Source organism: Neofelis nebulosa, chromosome 17 (genome assembly GCF_028018385.1).
Source record: "Neofelis nebulosa isolate mNeoNeb1 chromosome 17, mNeoNeb1.pri, whole genome shotgun sequence".
Classification (NCBI taxonomy): Eukaryota; Metazoa; Chordata; class Mammalia; order Carnivora; family Felidae; genus Neofelis; species Neofelis nebulosa.
In genome coordinates this window covers 11,866,264-11,891,774 of record NC_080798.1, presented here as the reverse complement: position 1 = coordinate 11,891,774, position 25,511 = coordinate 11,866,264, and the positions used below count along the sequence as shown (strand labels likewise).

General features: G+C 57.9%; 2 protein-coding genes across 9 annotated transcripts in view; both read left to right on the top strand.

Moving 5' to 3' along the window:
* The window catches only part of RELB (RELB proto-oncogene, NF-kB subunit), a 28,655-nt gene extending 27,438 nt beyond the window's left edge, over positions 1 to 1,217 (top strand). For both annotated transcript variants that reach the window (XM_058706406.1, XM_058706405.1), the window contains one exon: positions 402 to 1,217. In XM_058706406.1, coding sequence (XP_058562389.1) covers positions 402 to 790 — 389 coding nt within the window. In that variant the 3' untranslated portion in view covers positions 791 to 1,217. The remainder of the gene's footprint in view (positions 1 to 401) is intronic.
* A 159-nt stretch (positions 1,218 to 1,376) lies between these two features.
* On the top strand, positions 1,377 to 25,442 carry CLASRP (CLK4 associating serine/arginine rich protein). Of its 7 annotated transcripts, none has more exons than XM_058709174.1 (21): positions 1,377 to 1,468; positions 2,481 to 2,608; positions 10,382 to 10,479; positions 11,042 to 11,143; positions 11,358 to 11,437; positions 13,525 to 13,609; positions 14,800 to 14,948; positions 15,806 to 15,902; positions 16,894 to 16,972; positions 17,073 to 17,146; positions 18,424 to 18,465; positions 19,321 to 19,536; positions 19,653 to 19,943; positions 21,532 to 21,792; positions 22,115 to 22,154; positions 22,522 to 22,582; positions 22,805 to 22,863; positions 22,947 to 22,993; positions 24,889 to 24,971; positions 25,071 to 25,095; positions 25,298 to 25,442. In XM_058709174.1, exons 2-21 carry the CDS (start codon positions 2,510 to 2,512, stop codon positions 25,338 to 25,340), a joined length of 2,031 nt encoding a protein of 676 aa, XP_058565157.1. In that variant the 5' UTR covers positions 1,377 to 1,468; positions 2,481 to 2,509; the 3' UTR covers positions 25,341 to 25,442. The 7 variants fall into 7 exon arrangements, 6 of the variants coding, with proteins under 6 accessions (XP_058565157.1, XP_058565155.1, XP_058565156.1 ...); XM_058709172.1 differs by having other exon boundaries at positions 24,737 to 24,971; XM_058709173.1 differs by having other exon boundaries at positions 24,889 to 25,095.
* Positions 25,443 to 25,511: the final 69 nt, after the last annotated feature.

Here is a 25,511-nt window from a genome sequence, read left to right as displayed (position 1 = left end):
ATAATGACACATAATTTTACCTTCCAATTTGGGGACTGGTGACTCCTCATTTGGGTCTCCCATGTGCGGGGATTTCTTTTCGGGTTGTGTCTATAATGGGGGGGGGCAGAGGGGCTTTAGAGCCTCTTCAGCTTTCTTATTTTTTGGAAAAACTCCCTAGCACTGCAGGAGCATGGTTTGAACCCTGGGTCCGCAACTCGCTAGCTATGTGTGAGTGAATTATGTTGCCTGTTTGCTTATTAAGTGAGAATGGTGATAGTCCCTACTCCAAGGGTCTCCTTGGGATTAACAGAGGCCACAGTAATAACGCATTTAGCACTATCAGGGCATTCGAGTTAGAACCGGGCCAGAAGTTGACCCTGAAGCCTGCCCTGCTTCCTTTGGTCTTTTCATCCCTGCAGGCCCGTTCCTCCCGCCGTCAGCCCTGCTGCCGGATACAGACTTCTTCCCTGGCCCCGTGTCCCTACCCGGCCTGGAGCCCCCAGGGGGGCCGGACCTCCTGGACGACAGTTTTGCCTACGATGACGCCACAGCCCCCACACTCTTCACCATGCTGGACATGTTGCCCCCGGCGCCGCCACTCGCCAGCGCTGTCACGGGCAACGGGGCTGCAGGGCCCACTGTTGGAGAGCCTTCCGGCCCCGAGCCAATGACACTGGACTCATACCAACCTCCAGGCCCCGGGGACGGGGGCACTGCCAGCCTTGTGGGCAGCAACATGTTCCCCAACCAGTACCGCGAGGTCGGATTTGGGGGAGGGCTCCTGTCCCCGGGGCCCGAGGCCACGTAGCCCCGAGGTGCTGGAGGAGAGAGGCGTTGGGCGGGGAGGGAAGTAGGTAGAAGGAGCCCTGAAAACCCAACCAGGATGCCCAGCACCTCCATCCCCTTGGGCCACCCTTGGTCAGTCTTCCGACCTCCTCATCCTTCTGAATGGGACATGTTCAGCGCTGGTCAGAAGCTCCGTAGCACCGGTTTCCCCTGAGCCCATTTTACAAATGAGAAAACCGAGTCCGGAGAGGAAAAGGGGCTTGGCTCCCATGCACCAGCTTGTAAAGCTGCCTCAACCCCCACGAGACGGGGGGCACCTTCTCCAGGCGGATTCTGGAGTGTACATATGGGAGAAGGGTGCAGATCCTCAGCTCTCCTTCCCCAAGCCTGAGGGTGGGGGATACAGGTTGTTTGTTTTGAGTCTTCCCAATAAAGATGAGTTTTTGAGCCTTGGGAGTCTGGTCTCTCCTCCGCCCGGGAAACACCCCGGGCCCCTCACGCACAAACCCTCCGGGAAGCCCTTAGCTCCGCCTCTCACGCCTCCGTCCTCCAGGCCCCGCCCCTTCCCTTCAGGGCACGCCCTTCGCGTCGGCGGAAGCGCGCTGCGCCACGTTCCGCCCCTCCCTTTCGCGCGGCCTCCCACTTCCGCTTCCGGTGCGGGCCGCGCGCGAGCGCAGCGGTGGGAGGCGGCGACGAGCCGGTGAGTGCAGGCAGCGGGCCCCGACCTCCTGGCTTTCGGGCGGGCGTCAGCCCAGCTCCGCCCTCGTCTCGGCCCTTCCCCGGGGTGCCGTGAGCCTCTGCTCAGCCCCAGTCCCGAGGGCCGCCGGCCCCGCACCCCCTCAGGCCTGCCGCGCCTCAGGCCGCGCCCCTGCCCCCGCGGCGGGCCAGAACTCGCCGCGTCGGACCCCGCCGCTTGCCACAGGCCCCGCCCCTTTGTCAAAAACCTTATCCCGAACCTTAAGGCCCCGACCCGGTCCTCGAGCCCAGTCCAAACCCTGGGGCTCCGCCCCTGCCTGCAAGCCTTGCCCCTCAGCCCACCCCCTCCCGTCTGCCAGCTCCGCCTTCGTCGGTCTCTCCTCAGATTTTCACCCCCCCCCCCCGCCCCCGCCACTCAGATTCCTTCTGTAGACCTCAGCCCCACTCTGGTTTTTATTTACAGCACCCCACCATGTCCCCCCTCCGCCCCCGAGCGTTGTCGTCCTTCGTCCACGCCCTTCACCTGCCCTCCGTCCCGACCCCCCCCCCCCCCCACGTCCCCTTACAACTACTCTGTTCCCATGAAGTCTTGTCTTGTCTTCACTTGCATTCATACCGTGCCCCGCCGCCACGGGTAACCCCATTTCCGCCCTTCTGCCTCCCTGGAGCTACAGCCCCAGCTGTTGGGGCTCTGCCTCCAGACCTTACATCAAAGGCTCGCTCCCAGCATTCCGAAACCTTTCATCCTTGATTCTAGCGCCCTGAACTCACGACACTCCTTCCCCGGGGAGGCTCACTCCAGAATCGCCTGGGGGGTTTGCAGAGCGCCCGGGGTGTTGGCTCAGAGTTGCCAGGGAGGCGCTTCAGCATCTGGCGCGGTCCTGCAGCCTCCCTTCCCCTCCCTGCAGCAGCTGGTGTTCAGGATCGGTTCTGTCACCAACTCGTTAGGCGACTTCGGTTCTTCTGCCCCTACGGTTTTTTACAGCGCATCTGACGCTCCCGTCTCATCCCCCCAGGTTGAGGCCCCAAGCTCGGCCTCACCACGATGTGGCACGAGGCTCGGAAGCATGAGCGCAAGCTTCGAGGCATGATGGTCGACTACAAGAAGAGGGCAGAGCGGCGGCGGGAGTACTATGAAAAGATTGTGAGTAACCGGCCTTATTCTGGGGTGGGGGCTCCCCTGGAGGGCGAGGCCCTGGTCACCCTGGCGAGGTCTGGGCTTGAAAATATTTCCCGGGCGCAGTCGTTGGTAAAAACCAGAGGCGTCCTCTCGGCTATGGCGTGCTGCGTTGTTCGGTGCGGGCTCGGTACCGAGCTGGCGTGAGCAGGGAGGAGGAAAGTCTCTGTAACACTCAGAGCAGGCCAGGTAGAAGACCGACCAGCTCCCGGATGCTGTCTTCCTGCTGTCTTCGCAGCGCCCAGAAAAGCTCGGCCCTTCTTGAGGTTTGGCTCGGCACCCCGTAGGAGCGCCGTCAGTATTCATTAAGTAGACTCTGACCGCTCTCGTCTCCGGTTTGATGCTTCGGTTGCTTTTGGAGAGACCACACTCCCATCCCGTGACCTGAAAGGCCCTTATGGTCTGACCTCTATCAGCCAGCCTCTCAGCTTCATCCTTGAGTTGCTCCACTGGGCTTATTTCCATCTCTGTCACCACAGGGCATTGTGCCTGTAATGTCTCCCCTCACCTATTTAACTCCTACTTGCCCTTGAGATCCCCCCTCCCCACCGTGCCCAGCTTGAAATGGCACTTGTGTAGCAGGTTCAACTCTCCTGTGAGACGGTATTAATACAGATGTTCCTGTTCACAACTGCAGTACTGCTTTAGCGCCCTACCTGGTCTCCTGGCCTTCATTCTTGCCCCGCTCCAATCCATCCTCTTCAGCAGGGCTAGAGAGGTCTTTCTAAAGCACAAGGCTGACCCTGTCCTTCACTTGCTCTGAACTCCTCCATGGCTCCCTAGTGCTCTTGAGAGAAAGGCCAGGCTCCTCAACACAGCCTTCAAGCCTCACGTGGTCTGGCTTTTTGCCACCTGCTCCCCCCTTGCCCCTTTAAACTCGTGCCACCCTGCTTTCTGCCTCGTTCCTTTGCTCAAGCCATCTGGCCATCCTTGTTATCTAGGGTGATAATTCTCTAACACAGAAGATGTATAAAGAGTATCAATTTGTTTCTCAGGATTAAAGAGCCACGGGCCTTTGCATGAGCTCTTCCCATGCACGGCTAACTGCTGCTCGTCTGTCAGATCTCACTTCCAAGGAAGTCTTCCCTTATCCCCCATACTCCAGCAAGTGTCCCCATAAATGCCATTATAACCCTTGTTCTTCCCGTTAGGAATTTCTTTTTTTTAATCTAATGTTTATTTCTTTTCTTTTTCTTTTTTTTTTTTTTTTTTTTAATTTATTTTTGGGACAGAGAGAGACAGAGCATGAACGGGGGAGGGGCAGAGAGAGAGGGAGACACAGAATCGGAAACAGGCTCCAGGCTCCGAGCCATCAGCCCAGAGCCCGACGCGGGGCTCGAACTCACGGACCGCGAGATCGTGACCTGGCTGAAGTCGGACGCTTAACCGACTGCGCCACCCAGGCGCCCCAATGTTTATTTATTTTCGAGAGAGAGAGGGAGACAGAGCGTGAGCAGAGGAGAAGCAGAGAGAGAGAGAGCACAGAATCCAAAGCAGGCTCCAGGCTCTGAGCTGTCAGCACAGAGCCCGACGCGGGGCTTGAACCCACGAATCACGAGATCATAATCTGAGCCGAAGTCAGACTCTAAACAACTGAGCCACCCAGGCGCCCCCTGGCACACACATAACAACACACGTATCTAGCTCTGTAAGACTGGGGACTGGTTGTATTCAGGTCATCTTTGCATCCTAAGCTTGGGGCCAATAAATATGGTTTGAAAGAATAGATGAGTAAAAATACTAATACGAGTAGTTATCATTTTAATTGCTCCTTCTCAGACAGCAGGCTCTGTGAGAAGAGCTTTAGATGCATCCCCATAGTCATCAATGAAATACAAGTGCTATTATTGTAGGAAGGGATTCTCCGAGAGCTCCTCACTTGCCTTCTGTCACCCAGGAAGGAACTGGGTGGAAGGGAGAGCCCCTCTCTGGCGGTGTCGAAAAGATTACAACATGACCATGAGGGCAGGGCCTGGGTCTGTGCTGGCCATAGTTGAGGCCCCAGTGTGGGCCAGGGATGTAATGCTTAGGAGTAAATAGCTGTCCTGAGCTATAATAAGAGCTCATGGGGTACCAGACCCAGTGCCTACTACATTGGTACATTCTTTCTAGCCCTTTGAGCCGGCCTGGGAGGTTGGTATTGATGCCTGTGTTAAGGTGATGCTGATAAGAACGGCTAGTCTCTTGAGCACTTGTGTGTTAAACCGCTGGGCTAAGTGCTTGACATACATTTACGCTTCATCAAATCTTCTCTCTAGTCTAGGGGGTGGTTCTTATTCTTATCTCCATTTCATAGATGAGTGAACTGAGGCTCAGACAGTCATGGTCAACAGTCCTTTAGCAAGAGGGCAGAGCTGGCATTCTAACCAGACTCTGAACCTTGACCTCTCTTAGCACCTCACTTGGGCTTTTACTGTAGAAATACAGGTTCTGAAAGGTAAAGCGACTAGTCCAAGGTGACACAGCCTGGAGGCAAAGTATTAAAATGGTTAAGGCCTTTGAGTTTGAGTCCTCGAGGTCTGGGTTCAAATTCCAGCTCTTCCACTTACATACTGCATGACCTTGGGCAAGTAACTGTCTCCCTGAGCTAGTTTCCTTTTTTGCATTTGAAATGATGTATCCTGAAACGTTAGTGGTTTAAACAACATAGAAGTTTCTTTCTTTTTCCCCCAAAAGCCCAGAAATAGCCAGTTCTGCTTAAGGACCGTATAGTTGTTCACCTGCACATGGATTCTCTTACCAGTGTTTCAAGGTCTAAGAGGGCTGCTTAGGCACTAGCCATCATGTCTGCATTCCATCCAGCAGGGACGAAGAGGGAGGGAAAAGAGGCAAAAGCGCTTATGCCAATTTTGAAGAAAGTGTCTAGATGTTTGCACACAACACTTGCACTTATCCCACTAGGCAGAAAGTAGCCCCATGGTCGTGTACAGGTGCAAGGAAGGCTTAGAGGCATAGGCTTTATTCTGGATGGCCTTGTGCCAGATGTGTTAGGAGCCTGTTACTATTAAAGGAGGGGGAGTAGATGTTGGCTGCCAGTTGATGGTCTGCCACAAATGGTGGGGGGTGAGCACCTCCCTCACAGGGCTGTTCATTGAGATTGGGCACACAGACCTCGGCGCAGGCTTGCCCAGGGTGACTTACTTGCTCAGTGAATGCTAGCTCTTGCTACTGAAGTTCTTATCACCAGGTAGAGCTGGAATTGTCGTGGTGTGGAGGAAAGAAGGCTGGAGTTGGGTTGTTCTCAAGGCCTGGGATTCCAGGCTCTTTTAGCAGGGGAGCTCCCTGAGCTTTATTTTCCCTCTCGGGACAGTAGTGATCATCAGCCTCTCTCACTGGGTGACAGGGTAGAAATTCAAGAACAAGGACAGCATCTGTGGAGTGCTTTAATGGTGTGGGCCTGTACAAGCCTCCATTGTCCCCATACGTGAACGTGATCAGCATTCAGAGCTGAGCTGTCAAGCTGTGGGCAGTGGCTGGTGGCTGCTTTGGGGAGGGGATGGGGCCGCTCACACGGGTCTCTCGTCTTATTCTTGGGCCGAGAGGAGGCTGTGGGGCAAGTGTTGCAGAAGCCTTAGTAGTTTGTGGCCGGCTGAATGGGTGTGTCCACACAAGGCTGGTTTCTCTGCTCTTGATTTGTCCTCAGTGCCTACTTTCTCTCCCTCCCTGACCTTGGTTCTGTCATTGCTCGCGTCCTTGTCAGGTCTCTTCTTTAATCAGCGGTTTGGATGAGAAACAGAATTCTCTGGTGATAAGAAAATGGGAAATAAACAGTGCTCAGTTCAGGCATCTCCTCCAGAAAGCCCCAGGCTGACCACCCCCTCAGCCCCCAATCCCTGCCAGCCGCCGCCCAGGCCAAGTCAAGCGTTCCCCTGGGCTCCCCCATCCCCCTGCTGCCCACTCTAGGTCATCACGGTGTGGGACAGGTCTGTCCCCGACACTGGACTATGAGCTGTGAGGGGTAGGGCCGGGGCTGTCTCAGTCATTGCCATGGCCCTAGCACAGGGCCTGGCACATAGTGGGTGCCTGCTTATCAATTCAGTGAATGAATGAGAGTCCACGAACTCCTCTGACTTCATCTGATGCTGGAGGCAGAATAATCCAATGGTTAAGAATAGATTTTTGGGGGGCACCTGGCCGGCTCAGTTGGAAGAGCATGCGACTCTTGATCTGAGGTCATGAGTTTAAGCCTCTCATTGGGTGTAGAAATTAATTGAATAAAAACTTGAAAGAATGGGTCTTGGATTTTGAAGAGGTGTCTGTACACCCCATGTTCCTTGCAGTATTACAATAGCCAAGATGGGGAAGCGACCTAAAGGGGCCCGTCTGCTGATGAAGGGATGAAGGAAATGTGGTGGGTCCATAGGGTGGAGTATTGTTCAGCCTTAAAAAGGGAGAAAAATAAAAAAAGGTATCCTGTCACGTGCGGCAACACAGAGGAACCATGAAGACCTGATGCCTAGTGAAATAAGCCAGTCACAAGAGGTGATGCAAGGTTCCACGTATATGAGGTATCTGCAAGTAGTCAGGCCCTTAGAAACAGGAAACCGAGGGGCCCCTTGGTAGCTCAGCCTGTTGAACCTCCGACTCTTGATTTCGGGTCAAGTCATGACCCAGGGTCGTGGGATCGAGCCTTGCATCGGGCTCCATGCTGTCAGGGCGGAATTCTCTTGGGATTCTTTCTCTCTCCCTCTCCCCCACTCTCAAAATAAATACACTTAAAAGAGGAAACTGGAAACAGAAAAGTGGTTCCCGAGGGTTTGGGGGGAGGAGAAAAGGGGAGTCACTCAGCGGGTATAGACTTTCAGTTTTGCAAGACGAAGAAATTCTAGAGATCAGTCGCACGGCAAGGTGCCTGTGACTTAATGCTAACGTACGCTACGCTTGAAAGCACTTAACGTGGTAGGTTTTGTATTCTATGCCTTTTACCAGAAAAAAAAATTACTTTTGAAAAAAGAGTGGATTTGGGGGCAGACCCATTTGGGTTCAAATCCTAGTTCTGTTTGTTACTGGCATGATTTCAAGCCCGTGGGCCTCACCCCTCTGAGCCTCCATTTACTCATCTGGAGCACTACTAACCTTTGTCCCACAGCTGAGAAGTTTGAGAAAATGCGCATAAAATGCTTAGCTCAATGCCTGGCTTTTAGGACAGTTTATTGACTTTCCTAGAATCTCCTAGCAGAGCCAGGCCCCGGACTTAGATTTTCACTCCCAGCCTGATGCTTTTTCCTTCCTTTGGTGCAGGCGCAGCCGGTGGCTTCCCCGTTCCAGTCAGAGTCCCGTTGTAAACAGTGTCCCTTGATGGCTGTGGGCCCCAGGCATTTGGCCAGGAGCAGACGCAGGGGGGCTGAGGGGGTCTTGGCCAGGGGCCTCACAGGGCTGAGGGAAAAACAAGGGGCTCGGTCTCCTGATCTGTCAGGATTCACTCTCTTCCGTTCTGTCAGTGTTCCCGAGCCCCTGGTGTGGGGCAGGCCCTGCTCCCGGCGCTGGGGATACGACGCAGAGATCCCTGCCTCGTGGGAGTTAAGTTCTAGAGTGGGAGACAAGTGATCAATGAATGTAAGGTGCAAGACCAAGCAGTAGCAGGTGTTGTGAAGAAAACAGGTGGAGTTGGGGCACCTGGGTGGCTGTCAGTTGAGTGTCTGCCTCTTGATTTCAGGTCAAGTCATGATGCCAGCGTTGGCCCCGTGTTGGGCCCTGCGCTGAGCGTGCAGCCTGCATAAGATTCTCTCTCCCTTTGCTCCTCTCCCCTGTGCGTGCTTTCTCTAAAATAATAAAACAGTGGAGTTCAGGAGAGCAAGAGTAAATACGGGCTTGTGCGGGGAACTACTTAGAGGTGATGAGGAAGGCTTCTAGAAGGAGGTCAGAAATAAGCGAGGGGGCAGCCACCTCCTAGAGCCTCTGCAGGCTGAGGGAAGAGTGAGCATAGAGGTCCAGAGCAGAACGTGGGCGCAGTGGTCAAGGAATGGCGCGGAGGGGCGCCTGGGTGGCGCAGTCGGTTAAGCGTCCGACTTCAGCCAGGTCACGATCTCGCGGTCCGTGAGTTCGAGCCCCGCGTCAGGCTCTGGGCTGATGGCTCGGAGCCTGGAGCCCGTTTCCGATTCTGTGTCTCCCTCTCTCTCTGCCCCTCCCCGTTCATGCTCTGTCTCTCTCTGTCCCAAAAATAAATAAAAAAAAAAAAATGTTGAAAAAAAAAAAATTTAAAAAAAAAAAAAAAAGGAATGGCGCGGAGGCGAGCGTGCCCCGGAGCGGAGCCAGGGCAGAGACGTCAGAGAGGGATGTGGCCTGAGAGGCCTTGGCAGAACCCCCAGGCCCTGTGTGGGAAACGGACTGCGGAGGGCACGGGGGCCGTCAGCAGGGAGCCCGAGAGGAGGCTGCCAGGGGGTCTGGGGAGAGGAGGTACTGGCTGGACCAGGGCCTGATGAGAGAGGGTTGGACTCTGGGGAGGCGTTGCCAGGAGTGTTGCCGGCATTCAGTGGATAGCCCAGCAGCCCTTCTTGTGGCTCCTGTGGGTTCTGTGACGTGGCATACAGCAGGAGCCCAGCCAAGACCTGACACTCGGGAAGCTGGGCAGTGGGAGCTCCGGTGCTAGGTTGTATCCCTTCCTCACACCCTCATGGTGACTTGGAGTCGTGACCCCCCACACAGTGGCCCAAGCCTGAGGGGCGTAGACTCAGGGGACATTCTCCTCTCTGTTGGTACCTTTTTAACAGCTTTATTGAGGTAGAATTCACATACCACGCAGCTCAGCGGTTTCCAGTATATTCACAGGCGTGTATATCCATCACCACGTTGTAATTTTAGAAAATTTTCATGACCCCAAAAAGAATCCCATACCCATTAGCAGTCAGTACCCCCAACTTCCCACCGCTGGGCAGCTGCTAATCTACTTCCTGTCTCTGTGGATTCACCTCTTCTGGACATTTCACACAAATGGAGTCATACAACACGTGCTTTTTGTGACTGACTTCGTTCACTTAGCGTTATATCTGCAAGGTTCATCGATGTTGTAGCACATGTCACTTCTTCACTTATATCGGTAATTTTCCATTGTCTAAATAGACCACATTTTGTTTATCGATCATCTGTTGATGGACATTTGATTGTTTCCATCTTGGGACTGTTGTGAATCGTGCTGCCTGAATATTTGTGTACAAGTATTTGAATATCTATTTTTAGTTCTTGCGGTGTATCCTCGGGAGTGGAATTGCTGCGTCTTAGGGCAGTAGTTTAACTTTTCAAGAACTTAATTTCTCCATACTCTTGTCAGTATTGTCAATATCTGTCTTTTCCGTTTTAGCTTTCCTAGCGAATGTGAAGCAGTGTCTCGTGGTTCTGATATTTCTGTGATGAGTCGTGACACTGATCTTTTCATGAGCTCACGTGGTCCTGCTATGTCTTAGAGGCCAGTCCAAGCCACAGTGCTCACACCTGGCTCTGAATGAGCGGCGGGGGAGGGATGTGAATGCTCGGGAGATAACATTTTAGGGGCAGGAGGTCTTGGTACTTGCTGTACAGAAAGTTGGACCAGAGCTCAGAACCTTTTTCCACCATCACAAGGCCCCCTGGCCCTAGAGGTTAGGTGGCCCCCGTTAGTCCTGCCACCCCTGTGCAGCTTAGTTTCCCTCTGAAGTACGGCGCACTTGACATCAGAAGTGAGCCTACTGCTAAGCTTGGTTGCAGAGTGCTGGCAGGGCTTGGAGCTCAGTGGGGTGGTGACCTCCATCCCGTCTACCCCTGCAGAAGAAGGACCCAGCCCAGTTCCTGCAAGTGCACGGCCGAGCTTGCAAGGTGCACCTGGATTCTGCCGTCGCCCTGGCCGCCGAGAGCCCCGTTAACATGTAAGACTGAGCTTGAAGCGCAGGGTCGTGTCTGTGTCTGAGGGCTGGAGGTCAGAAGAGACCGAGGGTATGAATAGACCTTTGGGGACTCAGGCAAGGAACGCTTGCCTTACACGAGAAGGTGACCGTCACTGGCTGAGGAGAGCCGGCAGGGGTTGGGACGGAGGCCCTGGGGTACAGAGGTGGTTGGGGTACTTAGAGGGGAATGGGTGAGGCCGGTGCCAGGGGCCCAGATGAAATGGGAAGTGCCTTGCCACAGGGGATGTTTCAAGGTGACCGGGGCTGGCTCAAGTTTCTCTCTCGTTTGGTTCTGCGAATTAGGGCCCTTGTTTCCTCAGGGCCCTATTCAGGCCCTAACCAGGCCAGGAGCCTGAATGTGGATTCGGGGAAATGAGTGAGAAGTGTGTGTGGGGGGGGTGATGGTGGGGTCCATGGCCTGGAAGATCACAGGAGCTGAGGGTCAGGCTCCCAAGTTTGAGGTGACAGGGAATTGCCATGGGCACTGGGGACCCTAAAGTCCTTGTTCCCCTAAACTCCTTGCTCCCCTGCTCCCCATTTTCAGGATGCCCTGGCAGGGAGACACCAACAACATGATTGACCGCTTCGATGTCCGTGCCCACCTTGACTACATCCCCGACTACACCCCCCCGCTGCTCACCACCATGTAAGCAGCTTCCCTAAGGTTTGCCAGACAGGGAGTCTGACCCTTGCTGCCTCTTCTTCCCCAATCCCTTGCCTGCCCATCACCTTCCTGGGAAGGAGTAGGTGTGCTGGTGGGGAGCCTCCCAGCCCAAGCCCAGCTCCTCATCCAACTCCTGCTGGCTTGGGGTGGGGCCTGCCCTCCCCCTCTCATCTCAACATCTTGACCTCCTCCAAAGCTCCCCAGAACAGGAGTCGGACGAGCGGAAATGTAACTACGAGCGCTACCGAGGCCTGGTGCAGAACGACTTTGCTGGCAGTGAGTGAGCTGGGGTGCGGGGAGTGGGTTGGGAGTCCATGCGGATGGAAACACGAGTTTTACGCCAGTGGTTTCTCCTAAGGGACCTGGGGTTTGCTCCCAGCTCTCTCCCTCCTGGGCCTCCGTCTCTGGACCCAGTACAGTGATATCTGCTGGGTGAGGTGGTCCTGTTAAGGTCACTTCCACATCCCATACCGTCTGCCTCTTTGGTCGTTTTTCCTGAAAAATTGGGGAAAATAGCAAGAACACATTGTTTCCCTGTGTGATGTTCACCCTGCTTGTTTGGGTCGGAATGTCACTTTTAAAGAGGAAACGTGTTTTAGGAATTGTTTAGAAATATTAGAGTTTAACAATCTGCCCAGCATTCGTATATATTTGTGTATGTCTGGTATTGTTCTCTGAGCCGTCACCACTGCTGTTTTCACAAATGAGAAAATGGAGGCTCAGATTTCTTCCCACTCTGGGCTTGCCCAGGGGTATTCGGACCCTGAGTTTTTTATCTGTATTATCTCATTATATCTGATTACATCTGCACAATCACCTAGGGGTGGTACCCATTTTACAGACAAGTATGTTGAGGCTCAGGAGTTGGTGGGAACACTAAGGAGCTGGGATTCTTACCCTACCCTTAACCACTGCTGCCTCCTGGTGGACAACTCTGAGCTTTGGCTCACCCCCTGAGACGGGCTTTGAGACTTCTCCTTCCAGGGCTTCCCTGTTGAGTTAAAGAGAGGACAGGCCCACATGCAAGTCCCTCAGCCTGGCGGGCCTTGCTAGCCCCCACCCAGAGAAGGGTGGTGATGTTGGTTTTTGTCCCCCAGGGTGGGTGTAAAAGTTTGGGGAGGGGTGCGTGAAGGCCCAGCACCGAGCCTGGCACAGTCAGCCACTGCCGTGTGTTTGCTATACCCTTATTTATTTATTTATTTATTTATTTATTTATTTATTTATTTTGTTTCTAAGGTAGACATTTCAGCATCTCTAAAATCAAAGATTGCCAAAATTCTAGCAACTGATGAGGTGTTAGAGTCAGGGAGATTTATCATCCGTTTTTGCTTTCACCTGAGGTCACAAGGGTTGTTGGTGATGGAGTCAGAGTTTCCTTTTGTTCTGACTCCTCACTCATTCATTGCCACAATTCCTGAGCACCTGAGGTACGTCACATGCTCCTCTGGGGCCAGGGGGTCTCTTCGGGGAGAGGGCAACAGCCACATAGTCCCCAGAGTGGGTGGTGATTGCAAACTCAGGTGGCGTTCTAGCACACAGTGGGCCATTCTCTGAGGTCCTTGACCGAGGCTAGGGTCAGGGAGGGGTGGAGAGGAGCTCTCTGGCAAGGAGAGGCCTGTAGGGGGGGTGGAGGTAGGTACTCTGTGGGGACAGGGCGAAGGCCTATGTGGCTGGAGTAGGGAGAGCGAGGCCCCTGCATGAGATAGGCCAACAGGGCCCTTTCTCGCCATGGGCGGGAACCAGAGTGGTCACTGCAGCAAGGGACAGTGCTGCGCCACCTCCAGGCTCGCCCGGCCCACCCACCTGACTTTTTGGGTAGTAGAGCTGACGCCCAGGGGAAGGGGGCTCGCCCAGGGCCCCACGCCCAGTCGGGAGCATGTGTTTCATTGCAGGGAGCGTCAGGGAAGTCTCTGATACAGTACTGAGCTCCCCAGTTAGGTGTTGCGGGTAAGTGAGAGCCCAGATGGCTCTGAACACATACTTTAAACTTGAGCCACGGTGAGGCACCCGGCAGAATAGCCCGTGGAGTCCGGGTGACATCCAGCGCTCAGGATAAGCCCGTGGTTCTGAAGGACCCAACCCGAGGCCTCCCTTCCGGGGATTAGTCACGTGGCCCGGGTACCAGGTGCTCAGCTCACTCCTACAGCAGAGGAAACGAGGCAGAGAGCAGTTGGGTCCCTTTACCCTGGCAAGGCCACCTGCAGTTGTGTGTCCTCACCACACGGTTTATGATGATCCGCAAATCGGTGACTCTGTCCCTGGCTGTGCTTGGGTTGTACCCACCCTCCTACCCGCCGCTGCACACACGTGTGTCCCCTGCTTCCTGAATTCCCGGTGACCCCGTCCACTCTGCCTTGCTGCAGTCTCCGAGGAGCAGTGCCTGTACCAGATCTACATTGACGAGTTGTATGGAGGCCTCCAGAGACCCAGTGAGGATGAGAAGAAGAAGTGAGTTGGGTGTCAGGGGAGGCAGGAGGACTGGGAGCCCCACCAGCACGGCCTCATCCAGCTTGTCCACGTCAGTGTCCCCAGAGTCGGGGCCAGTGCTTGGCACACGGTGGGCGCCCACTTAGTAAGAATTTAGAGGAAGAAGTGGTGTCCAGAAGCAAGGATTTGCTCAGAAACCCCTGCCTTGAGTTTCCAGCTTGCAGCGCGGTGGGAGGTGCCGTTGGTTGACCCGGCCCGGGTTTGAGTCCTGAGCGTGAGGACTCCCTCTCCGAGCTTTGGCGTGCTCCCCTAGGTGACAGGCGAACAGGGGTCCCCTCTGTCTGCGGGCGATGGAGCTTATGGACGGCCTGTCCCGTGCGTGTCCTTCAGTAAGCGGGTGCTCAGCAGCAGCCAGTGTCACTGTGGACGGGGCCTTCTCAAGCCGTGTCCCTCGAGAGGAAGGGGTGGGAGGAAGGGCGGGGCCTTACCTGGAGCTGCTGCTGGCTCGGGGAGGTCCTCAGCTGGCAGTGTCGCTGCTCTCTTCGTTTCCTCTGCCTGGGCAGCCTCGTGCCCTCCAGGGCAGCGCTCAGCCCGCTTGTCTGCGGCGGTCCTGGGCCCGACTCCTCCCCTCCTGCTGCTGAATCTTCCCCTTTGTGATCCTGAGCGCTTGCTGCTTTCCTCCGTCTGCAGTTTCCGCAGATGTAATGGAAGCCTTTTGATGACTGATCTTTACCCAGGAGCCTACTTTCAGGAGAAGGCTGGCACTAGAAGGGCGGCAGGGAATGTTGACTGCTTTCATTCAGCGACAGACATGCATGAGGCCCCTCCTCTGCTCTGGCAAAGCTGGGGCGTATTGTTACCCAGGATAACTGGGTCCTGCCGTCTCGGGCTCAGACTGCTGGGGGGGGAGACAGATCTGTCCCCCGACAGTAATGATCCAGTGTGGGTGGGGCTGAGGAGCTGAGGACGGTGCTCGACCCTGCCTGGGGGAGGACTTCCTGGTGCGCTGGAACTGGAGTCTGGGGGAAGAGGGAGGGGCTGTGGGAGGCAGGCGCAGAGGGTCCTAGGCTGAGGGAGAGCACGTGTGAAGGCCTGGAGGCAAGGGCACCCTTGAGAGGTCAGGGTGCAGGGAGTCAGGGTGCCCTCGAGGCTCGGCTCTGGGCTGCGCCCTGCCCTTGGCCTTCCTGGCTCACGGGCTCCCCCGGTCCCAGGCTGGCGGAGAAGAAGGCTTCCATTGGCTACACCTACGAGGACAGCACCGTGGCCGAGGTGGAGAAGGTGGCGGAGAAGCCAGAGGAGGAGGAGTCGCCAGCTGAGGAGGAGAGCAACTCGGACGAAGATGAGGTCATCCCCGACATCGGTGGGGTCCCCTCTCTGCCCTCCCCCACCCCGCAGTCCCTGGGCATCGTTTTCGTGTCTCGTTTCTCACCCTCTGTGGGGCGCCCTGCACTTACGAGCCCTGTCTCTCCCACCCCCACTCTGGGGCGCTCCAGCCTCTGCCGTCCTCCCTGTCTCACTCATGTGCTCCTCTTTGCCGGCCTCCCTCTCTGTGCGTGTCGTCTCTCATTTCTAGGACCCTGCTCTTATGATACTGTCCCCACCTAGGCTCTGTCTCCGTTCTCTTCTACTTGGTCAGCCTGTCTCCCTGTTTTTCTCTCCCCTCTGGAAAACAAGTGTTCATTCAGTTCCAGAGCCATCCCTTGCCGCCCCCCACCCCCCAGCACTGCCGTTCACCCCCTACCCAAATATCCATGGCTCCAGCCAGCTACCTGTTTCCCCTCCTCAGCGAGCTGCTGCTTATCACACACATGTAAGGGGTCCATCCTACCTTCCACTTATTCATGGCACATCCAGCTCCTGAAAACCCGTGACCTCCACCCCCTGCCTCCTGCCCACTTAGATCTTTACCCACCCCCGTCCCCCTTCACGTATCCTGCATCGCTGCCTCCACTTGTCTTGCTCGTCCATCCTGGTACTCTACATTTGGACCCTCATCCATTGCATTGCCTCTCCCCCGCCCCTTGCCCTTCGTTGTGCTCGCCTCTGGCCAAGCCCTGTGCCAGCTTGGGGATGCTGAGATGAGCTGACTTGTTCCCTCCCTGCAGAGGCCTGCAGTCTGGTGGGCGTCCCCTCGTGCCCCCACCTCCTGGGGCACTGCCCCTTCTCCCCGGTCCTCTCACTCGGCTTTGGTCCCTGACGGCCTTTCTCTTGGTGCAGACGTGGAGGTGGACGTGGACGAACTGAACCAGGAGCAGGTGGCAGATCTCAACAAACAGGCCACGACCTATGGCATGGCCGACGGTGACTTTGTCAGGTGAGGCCCGCTGGCTGGTTCTCCCCACTCCGGACCTGGCATTTGTCATTACCCCTGCTACCAACGGCCACTTTATTCCTGAGCACTAGTGTGCCTGGCCCCGTGCCGGGTTCTTCACACACACAGACTCCTGAGCTTGTGGGATGGATACTTACGACCGGGCCTTGCCTGTGCAGAAACTGAGGCTGCGCCCAACTCCATGTGACTTTGGCCATCTGGCCCCTAAAAGCTCACGGGGCTCCTGGGCCTGGTGGACAGCACCCTCTGGTGGAGAGGCTTCATTCACTGGATCACTTATTTGCACTTGCCGAATGGAGCCTCTTCCCCGAGTCCCACCCTGTGCAGATCACATAGAACAGTCCCAGCTAATAGAGGATTGAGTCCGAATCTGAATAATCCTGTCTGAACACAGCACCCTCTGCCCAGAACCCTCCATGACCACCCCGTCACTCGGGCAGCCAGAGTCCTCACCATGGCCACAAAGTCTTACCTGTCTGGTCCTCTGCCCCTCCTCCCACACCCCGCCCCCAGCCTCCGTGGCCTCCTTACCCCCAAGCCATCCCCCGACCAGCTTTAGGCCACCGTGCTGTTGGCTCTGCTGGCTTCTGTGTGGCTTACTCCCCGAGGCTGCTGCTTAGCCCTCCCTTTCTCTGCGTGGCTTCTCTGACCTCCCTGTCGAAAGCTGTAGCAGATTCTGCCAGTTCCCTGGCACTTCTTCCCCCTTCTACAGTCAAGGTTGTCACCATCTAACCTAATACCTCGGTCATGGTCCATCTCGTCCCCAGAACGTAAGCCTGTGAGGGTGAGGATTTTTGTTTGTTTTCGATGCTGAATCACCAATGTGTAAAATAGCGTTTGCACGCAGTAGGTGCTCAATAATAGTGCCGAACGAGTGAGAGACTCCAGGATGGCCTGGGATCCCTCGCTTCCTGCGACAGCCCTGCTTGTGGCCTGCCCACTCCTCCATTGTCACCGTCCTCTCCTTCCACAGGATGCTCCGGAAAGACAAGGAGGAGGCGGAGGCGATCAAACATGCCAAGGCTCTTGAGGAAGAGAAGGCCATGTATTCGGTGAGGGCCGGGGCGGGGGGGGCGGGGGGGGGCGGGGGGGGCAGGGGTGTGCGTCAGGGAGGGCATGGCCCTCACCGGCCAGGTGCCCATCCTACTCCAGGGCCGTCGCTCCCGGCGCCAGCGGAGGGAGTTCCGGGAGAAGCGACTAAGGGGCCGCAAGATCAGCCCACCCAGGTAGGTCGGGTTCTCCCCTGTGCCCGGCCAGCCTCATTCTTTCCGGGCTCTGGGGGAGGGGCTGGGGCTCAAGGAGACTCTTTGGGGGCACGCTTCCGTTTGTGGACAGAGTCCTCCTAGTGAGGCAGTAAATGGGAAAGATGCAGAATAGGAGTGGCTGAGGGGCGTGTGGACGCCCTGCCCTGCCCTGCCGGCCACTCCCCGTACCCTGCTGGACTTGGGACTCTTGCCAGGCACCCCAGACACCTGTGGGGAGGTGGTGTGGAGTAGCTGAGGGCAGAGTCACGGGGAACAGGCCTGTCCCTGAAGTCCTGCCTGGTTCTCCTCCTGGGCTGTGTCCTCGTCAGATTTGGGGCAAGCGACTTCTGTCTTCGGTTTCCTCCTGTGGAAAAGAGGCATTGTCATCTCCCAGGATTGGGGGCGAGCCAGTGCCCACTTTGAGGCCTGGGGCGGGTTTGGGTGAGGCAGAGGTGGGGTGTGGAGAGCCCACCTAGTCCAGCGGCCTCGAGATGAGCCTGCTGCAGCTTCTCAGCCCCGGAGGCCGCGGGCAAACCCATGCCGCTTTTTGCCGTGTCTCCTCTGGTCGGGGAGCGTCCTTGAGGGGCGCTGTGAGGGTCAAACGGCCTCTTGTGGGTTCACAGGGCTTGGTGTGGGGTCTGGAAAGGGTTCCTCCACAAGCCGCGTGGATTCTTGCTGTCACCGTTCTCCCCTAGAGGTCGTCGGTGTAGTGCATGAGAGCATGCGCTCAGGGTCATAGGGCCGAGCTGTGAATCCCAGCTCCTTCATTTGGGAGCTGTGTGATGCTGGGCAAGTGGCTCTCTATCTCTGGACCTCAGCTTCTTCAGCTCTGAGGTGTGAATGACTACATTACCCATGGCAGAGTTGTGGAGCAGTTGAGGCAGCGTTTCTGGTTTTATTGTTGTCATTAACAAGCCAGGACCCAGTTAGCAGAACCAAGGACTTGGGAGTGGCAGGAGGGACACTTCAGTCTAGGGTTCAGAGCCCAAGGAGGATTGAGGCCGCTGAAGTCCTTGTTGCTCAGGGTCAGGAGGGGCCCAGGACATTCACTGTTTGTGGTGTGTGGCCGAGGTTCAGGCTTTGGACAGATCTGAGGTGAGGCGGGCAGAGGGATCAAGGTAGGGCTTGGAACCTGGCCGCAGCCTCCTCCTCCATGGACCCAGTACCTGGCCTTGAGTGCCTCGGTTGGGGGAACGGGTGCAATTCCGTGCCCACTCAGATGCCCAGTCCCTGCTTGTCCCACCCCGTTCTCTCCACAGCTACGCCCGCCGAGACAGCCCCACCTACGACCCCTATAAGCGGTGAGTTTCCAGGGCCCGAGGAAGGGCAGGGCTGGGGAGGAGGGGCGGGGCCACCCTGTAGGCTGCTCTGAGACCTCAGACTGGCACCTGGTGTCACCTGTGGGTCTGAATCATTTTTCTGTTTTTCAGAATGTTACTCTGCTTTCCCAGTTTTTTTTTTTTTTTCCTTTAAACGTGAACCTTCTTTGATCTTCTGATTGAAACACAACGTGGTTGTATGTTAAAAATCGCCAAGTGTGATAGGAAGCCCTGACATAGAAATCAGAAGTCTCTTTGATCTAAACTCCCAGAAATAACCAGTGAGAAATATGGCCCAGAAGGGCCTGGCCTTGCCCATGTGTGTCTTCAGGATGTGGGAGTAGTTGGGGCAGGGGCCTTGAGGTTGGACGGCCATCAGTCTGACCCCCGTACGCTTTTCAGGATGCAGAGGGAGGGACCTGCCTCTCTGGGCTCATGGAAGAGTAGGTAAGGTGAGGCGTGTGCCTTTCAGTACAAGGTCTGGCACAGGCAAGCGCTTGGTACAGAGGAGCGGTTAGGGATGTAGGTAGTTTTCCTTTGTGATGATGGAATTCAAGCACACTTAACGTTGCAGAACTTGTTTGAAAGCTACGTTGAGGAGATCTTTCTGGATCTGTTCGTTGCCTTTTAACAGTTCCATGAGATCGATACATTTTTCTGTCACTCACTTTCTTACTTACTTTGAGGAGGCTCCGTGGTTGGGAGTCAGACCCTTACAAAGCTGAGTTTCTCGTCTGAGTCTCTCACCGTCCTCATCTGTGGCTCTGTGCTGTGTTTACTTAGCCAGGGGGCTCCCGGGGAGCCTGGCAATTGAGCCCCCTCCTCCCTGCCCTGTAGGTCACCCTCAGAGTCCAGCTCCGAGTCCCGCTCCCGCTCCCGCTCCCCGACCCCAGGCCGCGAGGAGAAGATCACGTTCATCACCAGTTTTGGGGGCAGCGATGAGGAGGCAGCCGCAGCCGCGGCTGCAGCAGCCGCATCAGGGGCCACCACAGGGAAGCCCCCCGCGCCCCCCCAGCCCGGCGGCCCCGCACCGGGACGTAATGCCAGCGCCCGGTCGGTAACGCTCACGCTGCCCGTCCTACGCCCCCGGCCACCGTGGGGGGGACCCAGGGCAGTGGGGGGCCACGGCCCAGGCCCATGCTGACCGGCCCTCCGTGCCCCGCCTGCAGCCGCCGCTCCTCCTCCTCCTCCTCCTCCTCTTCTTCTGCCTCGAGGACCTCCAGCTCCCGCTCCAGCTCCCGCTCCAGCTCCCGCTCCCGCCGTGGCGGGGGCTACTACCGTTCTGGCCGCCACGCACGCTCCCGCTCCCGGTCCTGGTCCCGCTCCCGCTCCCGCTCGCGGCGCTATTCTCGGTCCCGTAGCCGTGGCCGGCGGCACTCAGGTGGGGGCTCCCGAGATGGACACCGGTACTCCCGTTCACCCGCCCGGCGTGGTGGTTACGGGCCCCGGCGCAGAAGCAGGTGCGTGAGGCTGGCGTGTGTTTGTGTGTGGGGTTGGGGGAGGTGGGCGCGGGACGGGGGGGTGGGCATGGCCCGACGTCAGCGAGACCAGGCTCTAGGGGACCAGGCCACTGCTGTTTTGTGGGGAAGCACTCGGTTTGCAGAGGGAGGTGTGTGCCGTCTGTTCTCCGTGTGTGGTGACGTGGGATGGAGCACAGCCACATCCTCGGGGATGCAGTGGGGACAGGAGACTGAGCTGCTCCTCTCCTGGGGGGTCCCCAGGCCAGTTCGGGTGGGGGGGATCGTGTCTGGAGTGGTACGTGGACACTCCAGGGTGCCCTTTGGTTTGCACTGGGGACCTGGCTGGCCTTTAGGCCTGGGGTACTCTGGGCAGAGAGGTGCTGCTGCTGAGGCAGGAAGTGAAGCATCTGGGGACTGGAATGTCCTTCCTGGGCTCTGACCCGGTGGGATCAGGGCTGCCTGTGTGAAGGCAGCATGGCTCAGCCTGCGCGAGTGTGGGCTGTGGAGCGTCTGCCTGGCTTTAAATCCTGGCCCTGCTGGTAAACTTTCAGGGCTTCGTTTTTCTCATCCGTAAAACTAGGAGAGTGTTGCTCTCGTTGAGTCGGCGGGAAGGTGTGACCGGTAACGCAGGGGACTGCTCCATTGGGGCCCTGGCGTTGGGAGAGCGCTTCTTCCGTCAGCGCTGTCACCTGTCCTGTGGCGTGCATCTCCACGTCAGCTGCCTCCAGGGGCTGGTGTCTGAAATAAATGGGCCAGGTGGGCCCCGGCGGACTGGGGCGCACGCGTCCCGTCGAGTCGGGTTGTTGGCTGTGCAGCAGCAGGTCCGGTGTTGTTCTGTCTTGTGGTTTCTCGAGAGAAGTTGAGAGTCTGGATTTTTAAAGGGTAGTTCGTTTTCTCAGTGTTGTCAACGAGTTTGAGTTTTGTGAAAACTCGGACAGCTCCTCCCTGACAGAATCAGTGTGTAGTGTGGATTTGGCTTCCGGATGGTTCTCTGTAGCCTGACCCAGGGTGACCACGGGAGAAAGGCTGGGGTTGGAGGAAGGGGGCCTGGCCACATCTTGAATGCCAGTCAGAGGGTGAGCCATCGCTGAGGAGCCCCCAGGGTCCTGAGCAGAGGAGGGATGGGGCTACATGTCCCCAGAGTGGGTCTCGTGGGATCTGTGCTCTGGATTGGTGGGGAGAGTGGGCACGCAGGTAAGGAGGTGCTGAGGGTGTAGGTGGGGTCACAGCCCCTGGGCGCCCAGAGCTGGGCGCGGTGAGTAAAGAGGGGAGCCGGCCAGCCACGTCCCACCCTCCCAGAGGTCACCTCCCAGGGAAGTGGGTGAGAAGGTGTCTCATGAGCGAGAAGCGAGGAGCCATTTCAGGGTGGTCGTGTCTGGAGGGTGGTCTCTCTGTAGACACCGAGCAAGGCCAGGGGGCAGCCGAGGAGAAGGCAGCTGGAGAGAAGCGGGTGATGGCACCTGGACCTACCGTAGGGCCTAGCGGGATGGCTGTCGACTTGGAGCCCAGGCGGGGGTGTGCGGGGGGGGGGGCTCCGTGGCTCCTCACGGCCCCCCTCTGGCCCCCCCCCCCCCCCCCGTGCCCCTAGGAGCCGCTCCCGCTCCGGGGACCGGTACAGGCGGGGCGGCCGGGGCCCCCGGCACCACAGCAGTAGCCGCAGCCGCAGCAGCTGGTCCCTCAGCCCGTCCCGCAGTCGCAGCCTGACTCGGAGCCGCAGCCCCAGCCAGAGCCGCAGCCGCAGCCAGAGCCGCAGCCGCAGCCGCAGCCAGAGCCCCTCGCCATCGCCCCCAAGGGAGAAGCTGACCAGGCCGGCGGCGGCGTCCCCTGCTGTGGGCGAGAAGCTGAAAAAGTAAGCGGGGGCAGGGGGGCTGGGGGAAGACCGTCGTCGGCCTCGGGCGAGGTGGCTGAGCCCCACCGTTCTCTTTCTGAAGAGAGCTTGGTCCCGCCTCGGGAGGTCCGAGGGGCACGTGGCCCCAACCCGGGAGGGTAGATCTGAGGGGCGTCTGAGGCGTCACGGCCCTACCTCGGATGAGGGTTTAGGGGACACGGCCCCTGTCTCGAGAGAGCCCGGAGGCACAGTGTCTCCTCGGGGGTGTCCGAGGCCCACCGCCCTCAGACACTCCCGAGGTTGCCGGGGGTCAGAGGTGGCAGCCGTCCTTTCCTCCTCCCAGGACCGAACCTGCCGCTGGTAAAGAGACAGGAGCTGCCAAAGTCAGTAAGAATTTGGAACTCGCCCGTCTAATTCCCGCCAGCAGCAGTGCCCGAGAGCTGGGCCCGGTGGGCCTGCAGGGGGGGGCCCGGGGGGGGGGGGCGGGGGGCGGGGGGCGGGTCGGGAGATCCCGCCCTGGGGTTGAAGGGGGCCGGGAATGCTCTGCCCCGTGAGATCTGCGTCCCCCTCCCCTCCTCACTGTGCGGCGGGGCTCCAGCCGTCCCCGGGCTCCCCAGACCCTTGTGGCGGGCATCTGCGGCCTGTCCCTCCTCCCCACGCGCCCCCGCAAGACCCAGGCCCTTGGATGAGGCAGGTTGCGGGAGCTCCGGACACCCACCCCCTCTCCCGCCTCTTCTCCCCCTTCCCCAGCCCAAGCTGACGCCACAGGAGAAGCTGAAGCTGAGGATGCAGAAGGCGCTGAACAGGCAGTGTAGGTGCCACCGCGTGCACCGGTGTCCCCGGCCCCTTCCCAGCGTCCCGTGGGGGAGGCCCCGCCCCTCCCTGCGCGGGCGGGCATCGGCGCGCGTGCCGTCCGGCCGCCACGCCAAGGGCCTCGGCCGTCCGGCGGGCCTCTCCGGGCTCCGCTTTGGCGTCGGGAAAGGGGGGGCCCTGGAGGGCACCGCTCGGCTATCGCGTCCCTCTTTCACTGCAGTCAAGGCGGATAAGAAGGCGGCGCAGGAGAAGATGATACAACAGGAGCACGAGCGCCAGGTAGGAGTGAGACTGAGCAGTGGGGGCGGGACGGGGGGGCGGGGTGCCAGCCGGGCCCGCCCTCACGGCCATCTCTGCCACAGGAGCGGGAAGACGAGCTCCGAGCCATGGCCCGCAAGATCCGCATGAAGTAAGACCGTTGCACTCCTGCCTCTAGGTCACGGCACCCCCCCCCCCCCGCTCGCGGGCTGCCCAGCGTTCTCAACCGCCTGGTCCCTAGCTAGAGCCCCGTTGTCTGCTCCAGCCCTAGGGGTGGAAGGCCAAGTGCCCGCCTGGCCCTCAGTGTCCTCCCTCTGTCCTCGGCTTTTGTGCCGCACCTGCCGTGTCTCCTCCTGGCTCTGCCGGCCCCGGAGCACGGAGCCTCTGCTGTCCCTTTGCCTGGCTTCATGTGTGTGTGGGGGGGGGGGGTTCCCGGAGGGGGGCTCCCTGACTGTCCTGTCTAGAGTAGCGCCCCCAAATGCTCCACCCCCCCAAGCCTGCCGTGTTTTCTTCAGAGTACTATCCCCCACTTGGCACGTACTGTTCTGTTACCGCGCTTACTAGTCGATGTCCCTCAAAGTGAGACGAGGACAGGTTCGGTGCCGGGTCCCTGCTGTGCGCTCAGCCCCCGGAACACAGAAGTGGTGCTTAGTAAGCCAACCCCGTGGTGGCTTCCTCTTCTCCCCTTCTGTTCCTCAACTCCTCACTGCAAAGTGGACAGGCTCGGGGCCTGGGCCAGACAGACGTGAAGTCTAGTTCCAGCTCTGCCTCTCTGTGACCGTGTGGCCCCAGGGGTGGTTGCCAGCTCTTTCCTCACTTCGGATGGTTTTTCGTTTTTTTAAAATTTATTTTTGAGAAGGGGGTGGGGGTGGGGAGGAGAGAAAACACAAGCGGGGGAGGGGCGGAAAGCAAGGGAGACCCAGAATCTGAGGCAGGCTGTGCTGACAGCTCAGAGCCTGACGCAGGTCTCAAACCCACGAACCACAAGATCATGAGCTGAGCTGAAGTCCAGCGCTTAACTGACTGAGCCACCCAGGCGTCCACTCCTTTTTTTTTTTTTTTTTTTTTAAATTATTTTTATTTATCTTATTTCACTTAAAACCTCACTTCATACTCTGCAGCCAGGACAGATCTTGGTGACAACCTCACAGGGCAGCTCAGGGATTAGTGCTCGGAAACCGTAGGCCTGCTCGCTCGGGGCCAGTGTGCAGAACCAGAGATCTAAGCGCTCAGTGTTGGCGAGGAGGAGAGTCCGTCGGTGGCAGGGCCATGTTTCTTTCTGGTTCCACTCGTACTTGATGTGGGTCCTCAGACAAGCAACTTCACCTTTGAGCGGGGACTCTCCACTTCCTCTCCGGGGGATCCTTCCGTGGGGCTTCCAGCGCAGTCCCTAGCGTGTCAGAGGTCTGCTCGTTGTATTTGTCACTGTGGTTTGCTTTTTGCGAGCCCATCGTGTGTGCCTCTGAGGATGCTGCCTGCTTGTCAGGTGGGGAAGCAGAGTGCCCAGGGACTCAGCCTTGTGGCCAGTTCTGATCCTGCCTCTGCCGCCCCCAGCTGTGGGCCTTCTTCCTGTCTGGGCCTCCGTTTGCTCGTCTGCTAAATGAGGACGGAACAGTTGTCCCTCCTTACAGGCCTGTTGGCTGGATTCACTGAGATCAGGGGCAGGCGAGTAGAAGGGGCCCAGTCCCCGACTTTATGACAAAGGCTGATAAAGCACGTAGTGTGTGAGTGAGTCCCTGTGTTTTGAGACCACCTAAACTGACAGGAAGTGGCCAAACTTTCCAGTTCTGTATGTTTGTTCAGCAGGCCTTTCAAAGCCAGGCCGACTGACATTCCAGTCCTGGCTCTGCCCAGCCTGTTCCCTCTGAGCTCAGTGTTCTCATTTCCAATCAAGGACGGCAGCAGTACCTGCCCTTGGGTTTACCCTGCCCTTGGACTGGGATGTTGGAGGCACCTGCCCCGGGCAGGCAACCCAGCCCGCCCTCAAGTTCAGCATTCTCTCCACGTGCTCATGCCTTCCCCTGGGTCGCCTCCCTTTCTCTGCAGGGAGCGGGAACGCAGAGAGAAGGAGAGAGAAGAATGGGAACGTCAGTACAGCCGGCAGAGCCGCTCACCCTCCCCCCGTTACAGTAAGTATCCCCACGGCCGGCGCTGGATGCCGCGTCGGGAGTCCAGCCCTGGAGCCCCGTCCCTGGGCGTGTGTGTGCTTTGTTCTCTTTTCTTTCCAGGTCGAGAATACAGCTCTTCCCGAAGGTAAGCAAGCCAGCCCCGCTCCCTGGAACGTGACGTCCCTGCCTCGATTCTCCATCCCCTCTCTGTACCCCTCTGCGTGTGGAGGCTGGCCTGGTCCCGTTAGCGTCCCTCCCTCTGCAGCTCGCTCCTGGTCACGGGTGCGTGTGTACGCAGTGTGGCTGCTTCCCCCAGCCCTCACGGGGTCCCTCCTTTCTCTCTCCAGGCGCTCAAGGTCGCGATCTCGAAGTCCCCATTACCGACATTAGGCAGAAGTGTGGGGGCTGGGGGGTGGGGGTGAGGGCTCAGGCTGTGATGCTGCTGGTTTTATCTCTAATGAAATAAAATCACTCGCTATTTAATTCCCTTTACCTGGCCTCGGTGTCATCTGTGTGGTCAGTGTCCAGCCACCAGGGATAGCTGGGGAGGAAGCTGGTTGG

Bases quoted from the DNA above. Each gene is read 5' to 3' on its own strand.
- CLASRP (XM_058709170.1), top strand. From the start codon at position 2,510: ATGTGGCACGAGGCTCGGAAGCATGAGCGCAAGCTTCGAGGCATGATG. The intron at 2,609-10,381 runs GTGAGTAACCGG...CTACCCCTGCAG, and splicing joins GGGAGTACTATGAAAAGATT to AAGAAGGACCCAGCCCAGTT. The intron at 14,949-15,805 runs GTGGGGTCCCCT...CTCTTGGTGCAG, and splicing joins TGAGGTCATCCCCGACATCG to ACGTGGAGGTGGACGTGGAC.